The following is a 13,318-nucleotide window of genomic DNA, read 5'->3' as shown; positions in this document are numbered from 1 at the left end:
GAGGCTCCTTTACGCATTTTTTGTTTGTTTGAATGAAGACTATCCTTGGCTTTCATATTAATGTGTTTTGTTGATTTAAGTTTCATATTACCCTCGTACAAAAGCCACGTGCTACCAGCAGACGAAAAAATACTGAATTGAGCGTTTGACATTAGTAGGGTAATCTGGGCACTTTCTTTATGTGACCTGCTCGCATAAGCAGGTCTGGTGCTCGTTGCATTAATTTACAACCATATTAAGTTTGGTATCATGGGAGAGAAAATCACACAAGCTTTGTGATATATAGATCATTGAAATCGATCAAGAAACAACGGAGATATGATCGACCAAAGTTAAGTTTCCAAACTTTTTGTGCTGAGTGTATATATATACAGATATGTAGATGCATATATATATATTGGTGGTTAGATGTATAAATATATAGATAGATAGCATTCAAGATATATAGATAGATAGATAAATATAGATAGCTATAGATAGATATAGATACATGTATATGGATATAGATGTATAGATTAAGTTTAGACATTAAAAGCTAGATTAGTTACATTCAAAGAGAAATCATATTGACTCATGATGTTCTATAATTTCCTTTTGAATAGGTCATCAAGAAGGTAGCGTAAATTTGTATTGATATAGATATAGATGTAGTATCCCCTAACTTCCACCACACCTTCACACTTGATTTCCATTTTCTCGTACCTACATCATAGATTCTGTACGTACTTAGACGTGTTAGAACTGGTGTATTTTGCAATGATGTCTTCCATTGCAGCTTTTCTGTTTTCCATGTTCGACTTGTCATTTGTTTACGTGGGAACCTTAATATATTTATGATAATACAAACAGCATTCTCTTCACAATATCATCCTCTCTATCCCCTGCTGATCATTGACATCAGATAGTACAGGGTTCACTACAAATTTGCCCTTACATTTCAGCGAGGAACTGCACAAAGTTGGAAAGGTGCAGGTGCCATGCTCAGTGACTTGAGGATCCCTTCGGTGGAAGGTGTAGGGGCGCCCTCTGGCAGCTTCAGTGCGAAGTGCTGCAGGATGGTGGAGAACAGGAGGAAGAGTTCCATCTTCGCCAGCTGCTCACCTAGGCAGTTCCTACGGCCTGGAAAAAAAACCCAGGAGGGGTCGTTAGAAGAGTTTGCTGATTTTATTGGTAAAATTTGTATCGTAAGTAATCAAGTCGACTTGTCGAAAAAAAGATTGTCCGCCTGGAATATGTAACACAATGTTGTAAATCATCACCAAAGTTCATACTCTGTAAACCCCCCTCTCACTGGACCCGCGACACGCTGGCGTCGTCGCTGCGTCCTGAACTGGCTTTGTCTTACCCTTGACTTTGTAATGGGAATATCATTGAAAACGTACAAGTATGACCAAAAAGACAACAAAAACACACAAAGCTTAATAAGGTTCGTTTTTTTGTCGATGAAATTCGTTGAGTACTTTGTAAATTCGATCGGCCGCAGCGATGCCGCCAGCATGCCGCGGGTCCAGTGAGAGGGGGGCTTAAATCTGTTTGTTGTGGGTGGCATGTTTGAATATAACAACACACACAGTTTGTGGAGATTCAAGAGATTGATCAGAAATTGAAATCATGGTCATACGTCAACGACCTCCAAAACATATACGTATACGTAGATCATCCTCCTCAAAGCAGAGCCGCTATCGCTCGGTTCGTTACCTCGCGTAGGGACCCTGCTATTCCAACCCGGTATTCTGGCTTCTGGCGACGTCACCGCTAAAACAGCTTTCAGCCAATCAGAGGGTTTGCTCAAGCTCATCTTGAGTAAACCCGCAAAGGACTCTGGGAAGCTATCGACCAATCAGGTTACAGCTTACATCGTTACTTTGGGTTAAGCGCCGTTTGTGCCAAATAAGGATAGCTCATTAATTATTCATGAGCAACTGTCTAGAATACCGGCTTGGAATAGCATGGCCCCTACGCGAGGTTACGAACCGAGCGATAGCGGCTCTGCTTTGAGGAGGATGACGTAGATAGACAGATAAGAGAATCGCATCTAGAATGTACCTGCGGAGAATGGTAGGAATGACGGCGGGTTGTTCACAACCTTGCCGTCCGCATCTAGGAACCGGCTGGGGTCGAACACTTCCGGGTTGGGCCAGGCGGCAGGGTCCATGTGGACGGACCTCAGGTTTGGAATCAGCTTGTTTGGAAAGAAAAAGAAAAAAAAAATAGCCGTGAATTTTGGTAAAAAAGGGCGATGTCTCGATCGACAGTTTGATAAAGTAATGTTTGAGACATTGGATCACTGATACTATCATTGTCAACATTTAGGAAGAAAAGGAGGCCAGGCTGAAGAAGGTAAATAGCTCTGGACTGGACAGAAGAAATGTCAGCTAATATAAACAGCAATGTAGTGACGTGATGGTAGGGTTCAGATTGATAAGTCATCTGCCATATTCGTACATGTACCAGCATATCGTTGTACCAAGACATACTCAAACTTGGTACGAGCTCGAGGTAGGCATCGTTGAGAATGTCATATAGACATGAATCACAATTGACTGAAAATTCGGATTCATTTCAAAATTACTGTGTAATAAATCAAAGATTACATATGTTCCCTCCGCGATGTCAAAACCACGGAGGCAGGTTGACTTAGCCGCCAGACGACCGAACAGCGTTGGGGCGATGTGTCGGATCCGCAGGGCCTCCATGATGGCGGCGGTGGTGTAGGGAAGCTGTTCTCTGTGCGCCAGACTCGGCATGGTGGCGCCAAGAACACTATCAAGTTCAGCCTGGACCTGGTAGATACAAAAACACAAACAAACAGGCGAACGCAGTCAGACATCTCATCCACATTACGTGATGCAAAAAATATAATGGTGTCGTTTTTGGCGACGCCTCAGGGGCGAGCCTAATGGTATATACATTGTGTGCTTGAGTAATTATTTTTGGCGTACATTGTGTGCAGTTTGCAAGAATTCTAGGAATTGTACAGGAATGTGAAAGTCCACGGGACGATAACTCAAGTGTGCCAGGATGGATTGTCTTCATATTTAGTAGGTGGATAGGTCTTTTTTTTGGGGGGGGGTCATATTGCCAAACTGTTAACAGAATTCGAGCTTGCCTTTCAAAGCAGAATTTATTGAGGATATTCAAGGTAACTGGTAGATACTGGCTATTCACACACACTGTTCCTTATGCTGTTCATAAAGTTTTCAACTGATTGTAAGAATCACTTTGTTTTCTTCATAGCTCTGACAAAGAGTTATAAAGCAATGAATGCTGAAAATAAATGAAAACAATAACGCCATAAAGGATGTCGAAGTCTCTCCCGTCCATCCCGTTTTAGCTCTTGTACATTAAAAGGTATGTATATACAAATTACAGTAATCGTTCTCTCTAACCTTCTTCTGTACATCGGGGTAGAGGACCATGTAGAGCAATGCCCACGTCAGCGTGGCAGCCGTGGTGTCTGTCCCTGCCACGAAAAGGTCCTGGATGATGTACACCACGTTGTCTTCGTTCAGCCAAGTGCCGCCTCCATCCTGTTGGTCCAGTTGGAGCAGGCAGTGGTCCATGAAGTCCCGTGGATCCCCAGGGTTCAGGTTCAGGCGGTGTTGATCTATTTCTTCCCGGATAAACTGCTGCAGTTTCTTGGAATGGAAGCGTAGCCCCTCGGCTCCATCTTGAACTGTGTTGGAGAAGAGAAGATTATATTCTGGAACAACTGATGTCTTTTCACATGGAATTATGTACTAAACCCTCTAAGCCCAGCCCCAGCGTGTACACCAGCAGGAGGAGGAGTCTGACTTGCTCACCCTCATTAAATCAGGACCCCTATCGCTCCACGTTAGCTCGCTCGCGTAGGGGCCCTGATCTGCAGCGCTGGTAGACATGGTTCTGGCGACGTCACCACCAAAACAGCTTAAGCCAATCAGAGGGTTTGCTAAACCTCATCTGAAGCAAAAGCGCAAAAGACGCTGGGAAGCTATCAACCAATCAGGTTACGTCTCACATCGTTACTTTAGGTTCAGAAAAAATAAACGCCAAATAAGGATAGCTCATTAATTATTCATGAGCAACTGTCAGTAACGGCGCCAGAACCATGTCTACCGGCGCTGAAGATCAGGGCCCATACGCGAGCGAGCTAACGTGGAGCGATAGGGGTCCTGATCTAATGAGGGTGTACCTACTGTGTGTGCGTTTATTCAACCTCCGCTTTTATCTATGTTGCGTGTATGATATAAGTTAGATGACTACTGACAATTACCTCTATCCCTGTATCTTTTAAAAAAAAACATTTGGCGCCATTGTACAATCAATCACAATCGCATATTCACCTATAGGAATGTAATGGATGAAAGGAAATTTATATTTGGCCAAGTCGGCTCCAAAGTCCTTCATCGTCGTCTGCAGATACTGGAACCTGGTATCCCCGTAGTCAAACCGTTTCCCGAAGACCAGGGCGCAGATGATGTTCCCTGCGGCTGTTGTCAGGTCGGATGACACGTCAAACGGCTGCTCGCTGTAGCCTGATATCTATTGGAGAAAGAGGAGTTATAATAATACTACTAATAAATGGTTGACTGGTCCGAAATTACCTGTGCAATGACAGCCAGTGCTGAATTGCTGCAGAGTTTACAATTACATACTACACAATAATATACACAAGATACATATTTACTCCACACTTGCACTTTGTGGAACTGTTGCAAGGGTCTGGGAGGCTGCCATTCGGCGCCAGCAGGTGACCTCAATACGACCTTCCCCAACCGAAGTCAAGTACCCATTCACACCTGGGTGGAGTGAGGAAATTCGTGTAAAGGGGCATACCGGTAGTTTCAAACCCGGGACCTCTCGGTTCTGGGCGAAACACCCTATTGATTGCGTCACACGATGCCACTTGATAGTTATTCACGCCATCACTGAACTTCGCTGTCTGTTGTTACTGTTGTTGTTGGACTGGTAGGTCAACATGAATTTGCCAGCAAAGTAAACGCGTTAGACTATATTATGGATTTGTTTCTTCTATGATAAAGTAAATTTCCATACCTTCACGCAAATAGAACTCGCCTCCTCTTGAATTTGATTTTGTATGCACCCTCGGCCCATCTTCACTCCCAGTTGTTTGAAAACACTGGTTGCAAACCTCCGCCTTTGCTTGAAAACTTTTCCGTAAGGAGCCATTAATATGTCTAAGCAAAGAAAAGAAAACAAAGAAACGTTGATGAAGTTCAGACATCCAGGTCATAAGGTATAGATACAAAAAAGGTATTCAAGCAGCTGGATAAAAGATTTTGAAACTTCCAAATTCTATCCAGTTGCTTGAGTAATGGTTGTTTTTGGCGCAAAACAAAAAAACCCTTTTGGTTTTGTTTATTTTTAGTCAGGACGTTAGGTAGTTTCTTTGTTTAGTAATACCTTGTGGGCTGAAATGAAACTAATATAAGGCATGGACCGGGCGCAAAATATGAGAACCATTGAAGCAAGTGATGATACTGTTTGGTTATACCCCCATTCCACTAGATCGGGCCAGGCACTCTGTAAGAGCACTCTCTGCGACCTGAAATTTAACAGAGCGCTGAACGAATTGAATTTCATTGGAAAGCGAATCTTTTTAGGCTTTTGGTGATTTGTTGTCTTTTCAATCATGCTCTTAGATCTTGCGTGATATTCCAATAGCAGCGAAGCCAGTCCACCAAGCTATCACACTGTACTGAGAATTTCAGGCGTTTGCTGTCGTGAAGTAGTCGTGTGACCTGTGCTATTGGGGCTTCAGATGGGATCATGACTCCAAGAGAAACAGGTGGGGAGAGCGGACCAAAAAAAAACGGGGCATATGATAAAACGGTCACAATCTTCCCCACCAACCTCTGCTTGGAGAGTAAAGAATCGCACAACACCTACCATGACCACCTCCCATAGCGGCCGACATAAACCTGTCCCTCCGTGTAGAGAGCTCCTCCTTCTCCATCATTTCCTTGATAGTCGTGTATCCACTCACAACATATATGTCATCACCCAAAGCCTTGACACGGTAAATATCACCCAGCTCTCTGGCCCACTCGTCAAACTGGAGACGAGGATTTGTGCTGACCAGAGTTGGCAGGTGGTCCAGTAGGGGCCACCCTCCCGGCACCGATGGAGGCAGGTTTCCTGGATTCTTAACCTTCTTTAGAAACCTTGCAGCTAACACGAAGGTGACGATAAAGACGAGTAGGGTAGACACGTCCAAGGGGGTGAACGGGAAACTGTCTGGGAACGTGAAGACTTCCGCCATTGTTGTAATCTAGTAGTCTCTATCAGACACCACTGGGTGTCAGAAATGTTTAGCCAGATAGGTCAACAATTTGCCAGTAGAGACAGCCGGTAGATAGAGGTACCGTTTGCAACCTTTGACCTAATGAGGCAAGCCCAGTCTCCCTACAAAATATCCCTATTTGGGCCGATTTCTACAACAACTCAACTCGGTCGGATGGTCTGGTAGAGACTAGTGGTTGAGTAACGCAGTGTAAGCCGCGTGTGAAATAACACGATCTTTTACAATAAGGTCAGACAAGTCATGAAAAAATAACAACTGGAGTGGGAGGGTGTTGGGCTGTCACGGTTATTCTCCAAGCAGAGGTTTCGGTGGAGAGGGTTAGGAGTGGCCACGATTTTGATACGAAACCTCTGCTTGGAGAAGAGGCTGTCGTTGAAACGCTGCATCAATGGCTCGTTCTCAACGGTTGGCGGCTGTTTTCGTCAACAGTGCACATTGATGCAGCTTTGTTGATAGGTAAACTTTGTAAAAAAAACTGTAAAAACAGTCCGTCTGATCAATGTGATTCTTTCTGCTTTGAGATGTAGTACTTACAAACAGACTGTTAAACAGACTGTTAAAACAACACAATACGAGTTCTTCTAACTTACATCCGATGGATCACAATATCAAATGATTTTCTCTACATCTTAAAATGTATGTTTGGCGGGTTGTCGTGACTAACATTTTTGATCGCTCAACAGCCGTTCTGTGCAGGGGGGGGGGGATTACGACCCAAGGATTACTACCCAAGGACCAAAGTATACTCAGTCATAAAGATAATGATCTTGATATATACATCTTGAAATTTATCATATAGGTCTATGGAGGGAACTTTTAGAATGCCCACCTAGTTACTGCGCCCCCTGATGGATACAACAACTCATTACATCGGTTGTATAACGTTTTGCTACAAGTATGTAACACCCCCAATCCATTAAGCCCCCGTCACAAATAAGAAATTCAGCTCGGCCGACGTGTTGGCGAGCTTTAAATGTGAATTTTCGGCCGAAGTACGGCCGACGTCCTGTCGATTACGCGGGCTTCGGACGATTTTTAGAAATAAAAGTTTATCCAAATATTGGCCTTTTACCAGGTTAGTCGACGTCGATACTGACTTCGTCCATGTCCAAGAGATGGTACCATCTCATTTTTTTTTTTAGTTTTTAGTGTTCGACGGACGTCGCCAGAGATTTTCATTGGAAAATACGGTCGACGCTCGGGCGATTTTGAAATTCGGCGAGCTTCGGGCGATCTACAAAGTCGGCCGACGCTCGCACGAATTGTGACGCCGGCTTTAAGGCGGCGACCTCGCTGCGATCGCCATGCGACGTAAAATTTGACAAGGCGCTCAACGAATTTCAGAGATTAAGAAAAACGAATCTTTTTACGATTTGTTTGTTTTGTTGTCTTTTCAAGCAACATTTTGTATGGTATTCAAATTATGAGGTCATGGTTTACACAAATTCGATTTAGGTCGCAGCGCGAGCGCAGCGCGAGCGCCAACTACAGGAACGGGGATCTAACTCTAAGGGCCCTGTCACACTTGTGCGTATATTCAAATGCGCGTGAGTTGCGCATTAACATTTTTTTTGGTTTAAGTAAGTTTTGCGGGGAAAAAGTTGTTTTCTACTTCGACCCACCGTTGTGCAGCCTGGTTATCGAACCTAATCAATCACTTATTCGGCTGCAAACTTAACATAAACCAAAAACATGTTGATACGCAACTCATGCGGACTTGTATATACGCACAAGTGTGACAGGGCTTTACTCAGGAATTCTTGTCGCGTGCTATGTGGAACGATCCTGCGTTTAGATATGAGGGCCGCTGTCATTGGTTAAAGACAAGTTTTATTAAATTTTGCAGTTCCAGATATATAATGACAGACACAATAAGATTATGTATCTTTATTCATGATATGCATGTCATCTTGATAAACACGGACCAATAACTATGTTTCTTTGCTGCATTCTTACACTTATAGCTTTCTTATTTTACAACGTACAATCATTTCAAGTTTGGATTTAGCAAAGAGAGATTTACCTTAGATAAAAACAACTATCGCACTTTACACCTTGCACTTACATGTGATCCCCTTACACCTGTTAAAGATATAAAACATGCATATATATGATATTGTTTTGCTAATGCTTACGTTATGCAACTTATTACTTGTATTGGATTAGACTTATAATTAATCATAATCTACATCATGATATCAAGCTGAAGTTGAGTATATACCAACTTATATAATGTGTTTAGGTTACCTTGTTTCATCTTCTAATTCAGTTCAGTCATCATTTTAGTGTTATGAAGGCCACTTCATTTCGACATCCACTTAACATTGTAGTAAAAAAACAAGTAGAAATCCTATCAAACTCATATGTTTGATTCTTAAAAGCACAATATGTACAGTCATGCAAAATAACGTGGTGGCTTTTCAATCTTCTCATGTCGAGTAACTCCACCTTAAACCGTTCGTAAGGAGGTCAAATTTCGCACAAGGGGCCAGGTTTTCTTCATTGCCTCTCTCTTTGTTCTATGCTAACTTTCCCTTTCCTCTTCCTTTGCCGTTGTATCGCTATAGCAATCACTATCAATACAACAGGAAAAACACCCAGAAAACCGAGCCACCTGATATCAAACCCTCCTGACGTGACTGGACTCTCCTCTTCTGTAATAAAACCGACAAAATATTATTTGTATCTATTTGTACGACTGTGACTGGGAAATTATTTATTCTTAACTCATCATGATTAGTCAAAACCATTCTAGCAATGTAATGCTCATAGTTGGAATAAATGACAGAATGTTTGTGTATGAATGGAGGGAGGTATCCACAGAAATCAAATTCAGATTGTTATTAGCTGATTTTTGTTTGTTGGTGTAATATAGAATCCTAATGGCAGCTAACCAAGGTTTATGTGCAAATAATGATGCACAATATACGTTTTACATATATATTACCATATCGTACAAGTATACGACGTGTTGCACTTATTTCACGGAACTGAGGTATCAAACGATTCAACAAACGTTACGTAGAACTGATAATCATAAAACATTATACAACAGTATACAACATCAAAGCCCAACAGTACCTTTCTGTTCGATCCCCGTCACTCTCGCTCCTCCCACCTGCAGCCCGTTTCTCGAAGCTTGCCTCAACATGCTCGTGGCGACGTCGTCAAAGTTCTCCCCGCCATTATGTAGTAGTTGCAAATCAGCGATCGTGCTTCCTTTCCTGAGGAAAAGGACGATTGTAGCATGTTGTACCCATAAAAGTCTTTTAAATCAATTGAAACTTGACGTCACCAGATTTAGAGGAAGATGGAAATACACGCCTTTTAAAGAAGACAATGCAATATCGTCATTCTGTTTACCTGAACCTTGTGACGACAACCCCAACGAACCGCGATTCGTTCCTAAAAACGGATGCCATCTGAAAAAAAAAGATACATCATTTTGGTGCAAGACTGTCTATGTACTACAGGACAGAAATATGCATGACGTATAAACTTTCGTGATGAAAAGATTATTCTATTTTCCAAAAATGTTGCGTTTAAAAATGACAAACTTACCGCAGTCACTATGTCTGATGAAAGCTTCCTGTGCTTCTCCGACGAGGGCGAAGCAAAATCTTCATCCCATACCGTGTCCAGAACCATTTCAATGCCAAGATTTCTCAGAGGGACTTCTGATCCGGGAATGGGTGTTGCCTTAGTGCTTTCAGTTGGTTGTTCCACTGTTTTGGTCGGGGTCAAACTTGACATCGCCGGAGTTGCAGTACTAGTTGTGGGATGTCGCGTAGGCATCATGGTTGTTGGTGATGCATTGATGCTTAATGCGTCTACTTCTGTCAAACTTGAAACGCATGTTGACGACACTACCGTTTCGGGTACGGTTATGCTTTCCACAAGTGTCTCGGTTACTGTATACGTGGGTTGGGGTGAGCAGGGGATAGTTGGTGATGCATCTACATATTTCGAACTTGAAACGGTAGTGTCGTCGACATGCGTTTCAAGTTCGACATAATGTAGACGCTTTAAGCATCACTGCATCACCAACTATCCCCTGCTCACCCCAACCCACGTATACAGTAACTGAGACACTTGTGTCAAGTTTGACCCTGACCAAAACAGTGGAACAACCAACTGAAAGCAACACCCGTTTCCGGATCAGAAGTCCTAATGATAAATCTTGGCATTGAAATGGTTCTGGACACGGTATGGGATGAAGATTTTGCTTCGCCCTCGTCGGAGAAGCACAGGAAGCTTTCATCAGATATAGCAACCGCGGTGAGTTTTGTCATTTTCAAAATGAAACAATCGTTTTATCACGAAAGTTCATACGTCATGCATATCTATGTCAACATGGGTGGTCTTGCACCAAAATGACGCATCTTTTTTTCAGATGGCATCCGTATTCAGGAACGAATCGCGGTTTGTTGGGGTTGTCGTCACAAGGATCAGGTAAACAAAAGGACGATATTGTCTTCTTTAAAATGCGTGTATTTTTCCATCTTAGTCTAAATCTTGTGACGTCAAGTTTCAATTGATTTAAAAGACTTTTAGGGGTACGTTTCGTTGGTTTCGTTTCAAGGCATCCTCATTTGAGGTGAAGCATGGTGCTTTTTTTCAAGTAGCTAGTGGTAGCGCAATGCGGCTTCGCTACGGCTCCCGTTTTTGGCCAAGCACACCGGGTCACCCCTACTCTTCTCGATAACTGTGTTGGGTTCATTTACGTGCAGAGGTTTGACGCTTGAGGCTTATGCCTGAAGCGCCCTCATACACGGGGCCGCCGGCTTTACGTCACGATCCGAAATGACGAATGCAATCCCTTACAACATGTCCGAGCTGGAGTCGACCCCCAGGATCGAACTCGGGCCCTAGGATCGACGGAAGTTGATCCAGATGGTGAAGCAGCGCGGTTGCGCCACGGGGACACAACATGTGTTACAATCGTGATATTTTTTTTCCCTCAGGAAAGGAAGCACGATCGCTGACTTGCAACTACTACATAATGGCGGGGAGAACTTTGACGACGTCGCCACGAGCATGTTGAGGCAAGCTTCGAGAAACGGGCTGCAAGTGGGTGGGGCGAGAGTGTTGGGGCTTGAGCAGAAAGGTACAGTTGAGTTTTAATGTTGTATACTATCATTGGATGCTGTTGTTTTAAGTTTATCAGTTCTATGTAACGTATGTTGAACCGTTTGATGCCTCAGTTCCGTGAAATAAGTACAACATGTCGTGTACGGTTACGATATGGTATATGTGAAATGTATATTGTTTATCATTATATGCACATAAACTTTGGTTAGCTACCATCAAACAGCTGGATTCTATATTGCACCAACAAACGAAAATCAGCTGATGACAATCTGAATTTGATTTCTTTGGATACCTCCCTCCATTCAAACACAAACTTTCTGTCATTTATTCCAACTATGAGCATCGCATTGCTTGTGTGGTTAATTAATCATGATGAGTTAAGCGTGGATAATTTTAAATTCAGTCATACGAATAGATGCACATAATGTTTTGTCTGTTTAATTACAGAAGAGGAGAGTCCAGTCACGTCAGGAGGGTTTGATAACAGGTGGCTCGGTTTTCTGGGCGTTTTCCCTGTTGTTATATTGATAGTGATTGCTATAGCAATACAACGGCAAAGGAAGCGGGAAAGGAAACAGAGAGCACAAAGAGAGGCAATGAAGAAAACCTGGCCCTTTGTGCGAAATTTGAACTCCTTACGAACGGTCTAAGGTTGGATTAACCCTGAGTTACTCAACATGAGCAGATTGAAAAGCCACCACGTTATTATCTTCGCCGAGAAGATTATGTTTTCAGTTGCGCCAGCTGTGGGGTGGGTCTGTATTTATGCCAAGAGCATAACTCGAGAAACCTTTGATGAATCTTCATGATTTTCGGCAGGTGTGTAGTGGTTATGCAAAGAAAGGTCAAGTTTGAAAATCGTTCACCTGGCTTTTTCAACGTTTTGCAGCGGACTTTGCACGTTTGTGTGTTAAATTTGTATATAGGCAAAAAAAGTGACGGAAACGTTGACGGATATTCATGATTTTTTTACATGACATACTGTGATTTTAAGGATCATAGAGTTGAATAGGATTTCTCGTCTTTATTACTATGTGAAGTAGATGCCGAAATGAAATGGCCTTTGTAGCACTTAAATGAATACTGAACTGAATTAAAAGATAAAACAAGGTAAGTTCAGCATATGATATAAATCTATATGAACTTAACGTAAGCTCTGATATCATGATGTAGATGAGCAAAATGATTCATAATAGGCCTAACCCAATACACCACATTTCTATATGCAAACAAAATCAATTCGTTGCGTAACGTAAGTATTAGCAAAACAATATCATATCTATGTATAATCTCGATGGCGGGTATAAGGGGATAACGAATAAGTGTAAGGTTTAGAGTTTGATAGTTGCTTTCATCTAAGTAAAGCTTTTATCTACTAAATCTAAACTTGAAATTATTGTAAGTTTTTCATAATAAGAAAGCTCCTTGTCTTAGAAATGAAAACGTAGCAAAGCAACATAGTTATCAGTGGTCCGTGTTTATTAAGATGACATGAATGTTAGGAATAAATTTAAGATACATAATCTAATTGTGTCTGTCATTATATATCTACAACTGCAAATAAAACTCGTCTTTAACCAATGACAGCGGCCCTCATATCTAAACGCAAGATCGTTCCACACAGCACGCGACAAGAAGTCCTGAGTTCTCTCACTGGACCCGCGACACGTTGGCGACCTCGCTGCGTCCTAGATTGAATTTGAGTTAGCCTTGACTTTACAATGGGAATACCATGCAAAACGTACAAGTATGACTAACAAGACAACAAATCGCACAAAGCGTAAAAAGATTCATTTTTTATCGATGAAATTCGTGTAACGCGGTGTCAAATCGCTCGGTCGCAGCGAGGTCGCCAACGTGTTGCGGGTCCAGTGATCGCAGCGAGGTCGCCACCCTCGTGTAAAGCCCCCCTCTCACTGG

The 13,318-nt window shown here is 42.5% G+C and overlaps 4 protein-coding genes across 4 annotated transcripts; 1 reads left to right on the top strand and 3 right to left on the bottom strand.

The window, feature by feature from the left end:
- Positions 1-566: 566 nt before the first annotated feature.
- On the bottom strand, positions 567-2,900 carry LOC136431239 (cytochrome P450 2D6-like). The gene is made up of 3 exons (XM_066422565.1): positions 2,595-2,900; positions 2,047-2,182; positions 567-1,119 (listed from the first exon to the last, which is right to left on the bottom strand). The coding sequence occupies exons 1-3, from the start codon at positions 2,745-2,747 to the stop codon at positions 938-940; spliced, it is 471 nt and encodes a 156-aa protein (XP_066278662.1). The 5' UTR covers positions 2,748-2,900; the 3' UTR covers positions 567-937.
- Positions 2,901-3,071: 171 nt separating this feature from the next.
- Positions 3,072-6,265, bottom strand: LOC136429478 (cytochrome P450 2J6-like). Its single transcript, XM_066419310.1, has 4 exons — positions 5,893-6,265; positions 4,681-4,781; positions 4,326-4,524; positions 3,072-3,676 (listed from the first exon to the last, which is right to left on the bottom strand). Exons 1-4 carry the CDS (start codon positions 6,263-6,265, stop codon positions 3,345-3,347), a joined length of 1,005 nt encoding a protein of 334 aa, XP_066275407.1. The 3' UTR covers positions 3,072-3,344.
- Positions 6,266-8,181: 1,916 nt separating this feature from the next.
- LOC136429328 (uncharacterized) lies at positions 8,182-10,280 on the bottom strand. The gene is made up of 4 exons (XM_066419183.1): positions 9,869-10,280; positions 9,671-9,729; positions 9,389-9,531; positions 8,182-8,961 (listed from the first exon to the last, which is right to left on the bottom strand). The coding sequence occupies exons 1-4, from the start codon at positions 10,103-10,105 to the stop codon at positions 8,807-8,809; spliced, it is 594 nt and encodes a 197-aa protein (XP_066275280.1). The 5' UTR covers positions 10,106-10,280; the 3' UTR covers positions 8,182-8,806.
- A 170-nt stretch (positions 10,281-10,450) lies between these two features.
- LOC136431238 (uncharacterized) lies at positions 10,451-12,921 on the top strand. The gene is made up of 4 exons (XM_066422563.1): positions 10,451-10,585; positions 10,701-10,759; positions 11,272-11,414; positions 11,846-12,921. Exons 1-4 carry the CDS (start codon positions 10,478-10,480, stop codon positions 12,046-12,048), a joined length of 513 nt encoding a protein of 170 aa, XP_066278660.1. The 5' UTR covers positions 10,451-10,477; the 3' UTR covers positions 12,049-12,921.
- The last annotated feature ends 397 nt before the right edge of the window (positions 12,922-13,318 follow it).

Source organism: Branchiostoma lanceolatum, chromosome 3 (assembly GCF_035083965.1).
Source record: "Branchiostoma lanceolatum isolate klBraLanc5 chromosome 3, klBraLanc5.hap2, whole genome shotgun sequence".
In the NCBI taxonomy this organism is placed as follows: domain Eukaryota; kingdom Metazoa; phylum Chordata; class Leptocardii; order Amphioxiformes; family Branchiostomatidae; genus Branchiostoma; species Branchiostoma lanceolatum.
This window is presented reverse-complemented; position numbering and strand designations above follow the sequence as displayed.

What these genes read in the sequence shown, in the direction of transcription:
- LOC136431239 (XM_066422565.1), bottom strand. Translation starts at nt 2,747, where the DNA reads ATGCCGAGTCTGGCGCACAGAGAACAGCTTCCCTACACCACCGCCGCC. An exon ending in ACATCGCGGAGGGAACATAT is followed by an intron (nt 2,183 to 2,594) that starts GTAATCTTTGAT and finishes TTTCCAAACAAG; the next exon opens with CTGATTCCAAACCTGAGGTC. An exon ending in ATTCCTACCATTCTCCGCAG is followed by an intron (nt 1,120 to 2,046) that starts GTACATTCTAGA and finishes TTTTTTTTCCAG; the next exon opens with GCCGTAGGAACTGCCTAGGT.
- LOC136429478 (XM_066419310.1), bottom strand. Translation starts at nt 6,265, where the DNA reads ATGGCGGAAGTCTTCACGTTCCCAGACAGTTTCCCGTTCACCCCCTTG. An exon ending in TTGCAACAGTTCCACAAAGT is followed by an intron (nt 4,525 to 4,680) that starts GCAAGTGTGGAG and finishes TTTCTCCAATAG; the next exon opens with ATATCAGGCTACAGCGAGCA. An exon ending in CATCCATTACATTCCTATAG is followed by an intron (nt 3,677 to 4,325) that starts GTGAATATGCGA and finishes TCTCCAACACAG; the next exon opens with TTCAAGATGGAGCCGAGGGG.
- LOC136429328 (XM_066419183.1), bottom strand. Translation starts at nt 10,105, where the DNA reads ATGATGCCTACGCGACATCCCACAACTAGTACTGCAACTCCGGCGATG. An exon ending in CATCAGACATAGTGACTGCG is followed by an intron (nt 9,730 to 9,868) that starts GTAAGTTTGTCA and finishes TTTTTTTTTCAG; the next exon opens with ATGGCATCCGTTTTTAGGAA. An exon ending in GACGGGGATCGAACAGAAAG is followed by an intron (nt 8,962 to 9,388) that starts GTACTGTTGGGC and finishes GTTTTATTACAG; the next exon opens with AAGAGGAGAGTCCAGTCACG.
- LOC136431238 (XM_066422563.1), top strand. Translation starts at nt 10,478, where the DNA reads ATGATAAATCTTGGCATTGAAATGGTTCTGGACACGGTATGGGATGAA. An exon ending in CATCAGATATAGCAACCGCG is followed by an intron (nt 10,586 to 10,700) that starts GTGAGTTTTGTC and finishes TCTTTTTTTCAG; the next exon opens with ATGGCATCCGTATTCAGGAA. An exon ending in GTTGTCGTCACAAGGATCAG is followed by an intron (nt 10,760 to 11,271) that starts GTAAACAAAAGG and finishes TTTTTCCCTCAG; the next exon opens with GAAAGGAAGCACGATCGCTG.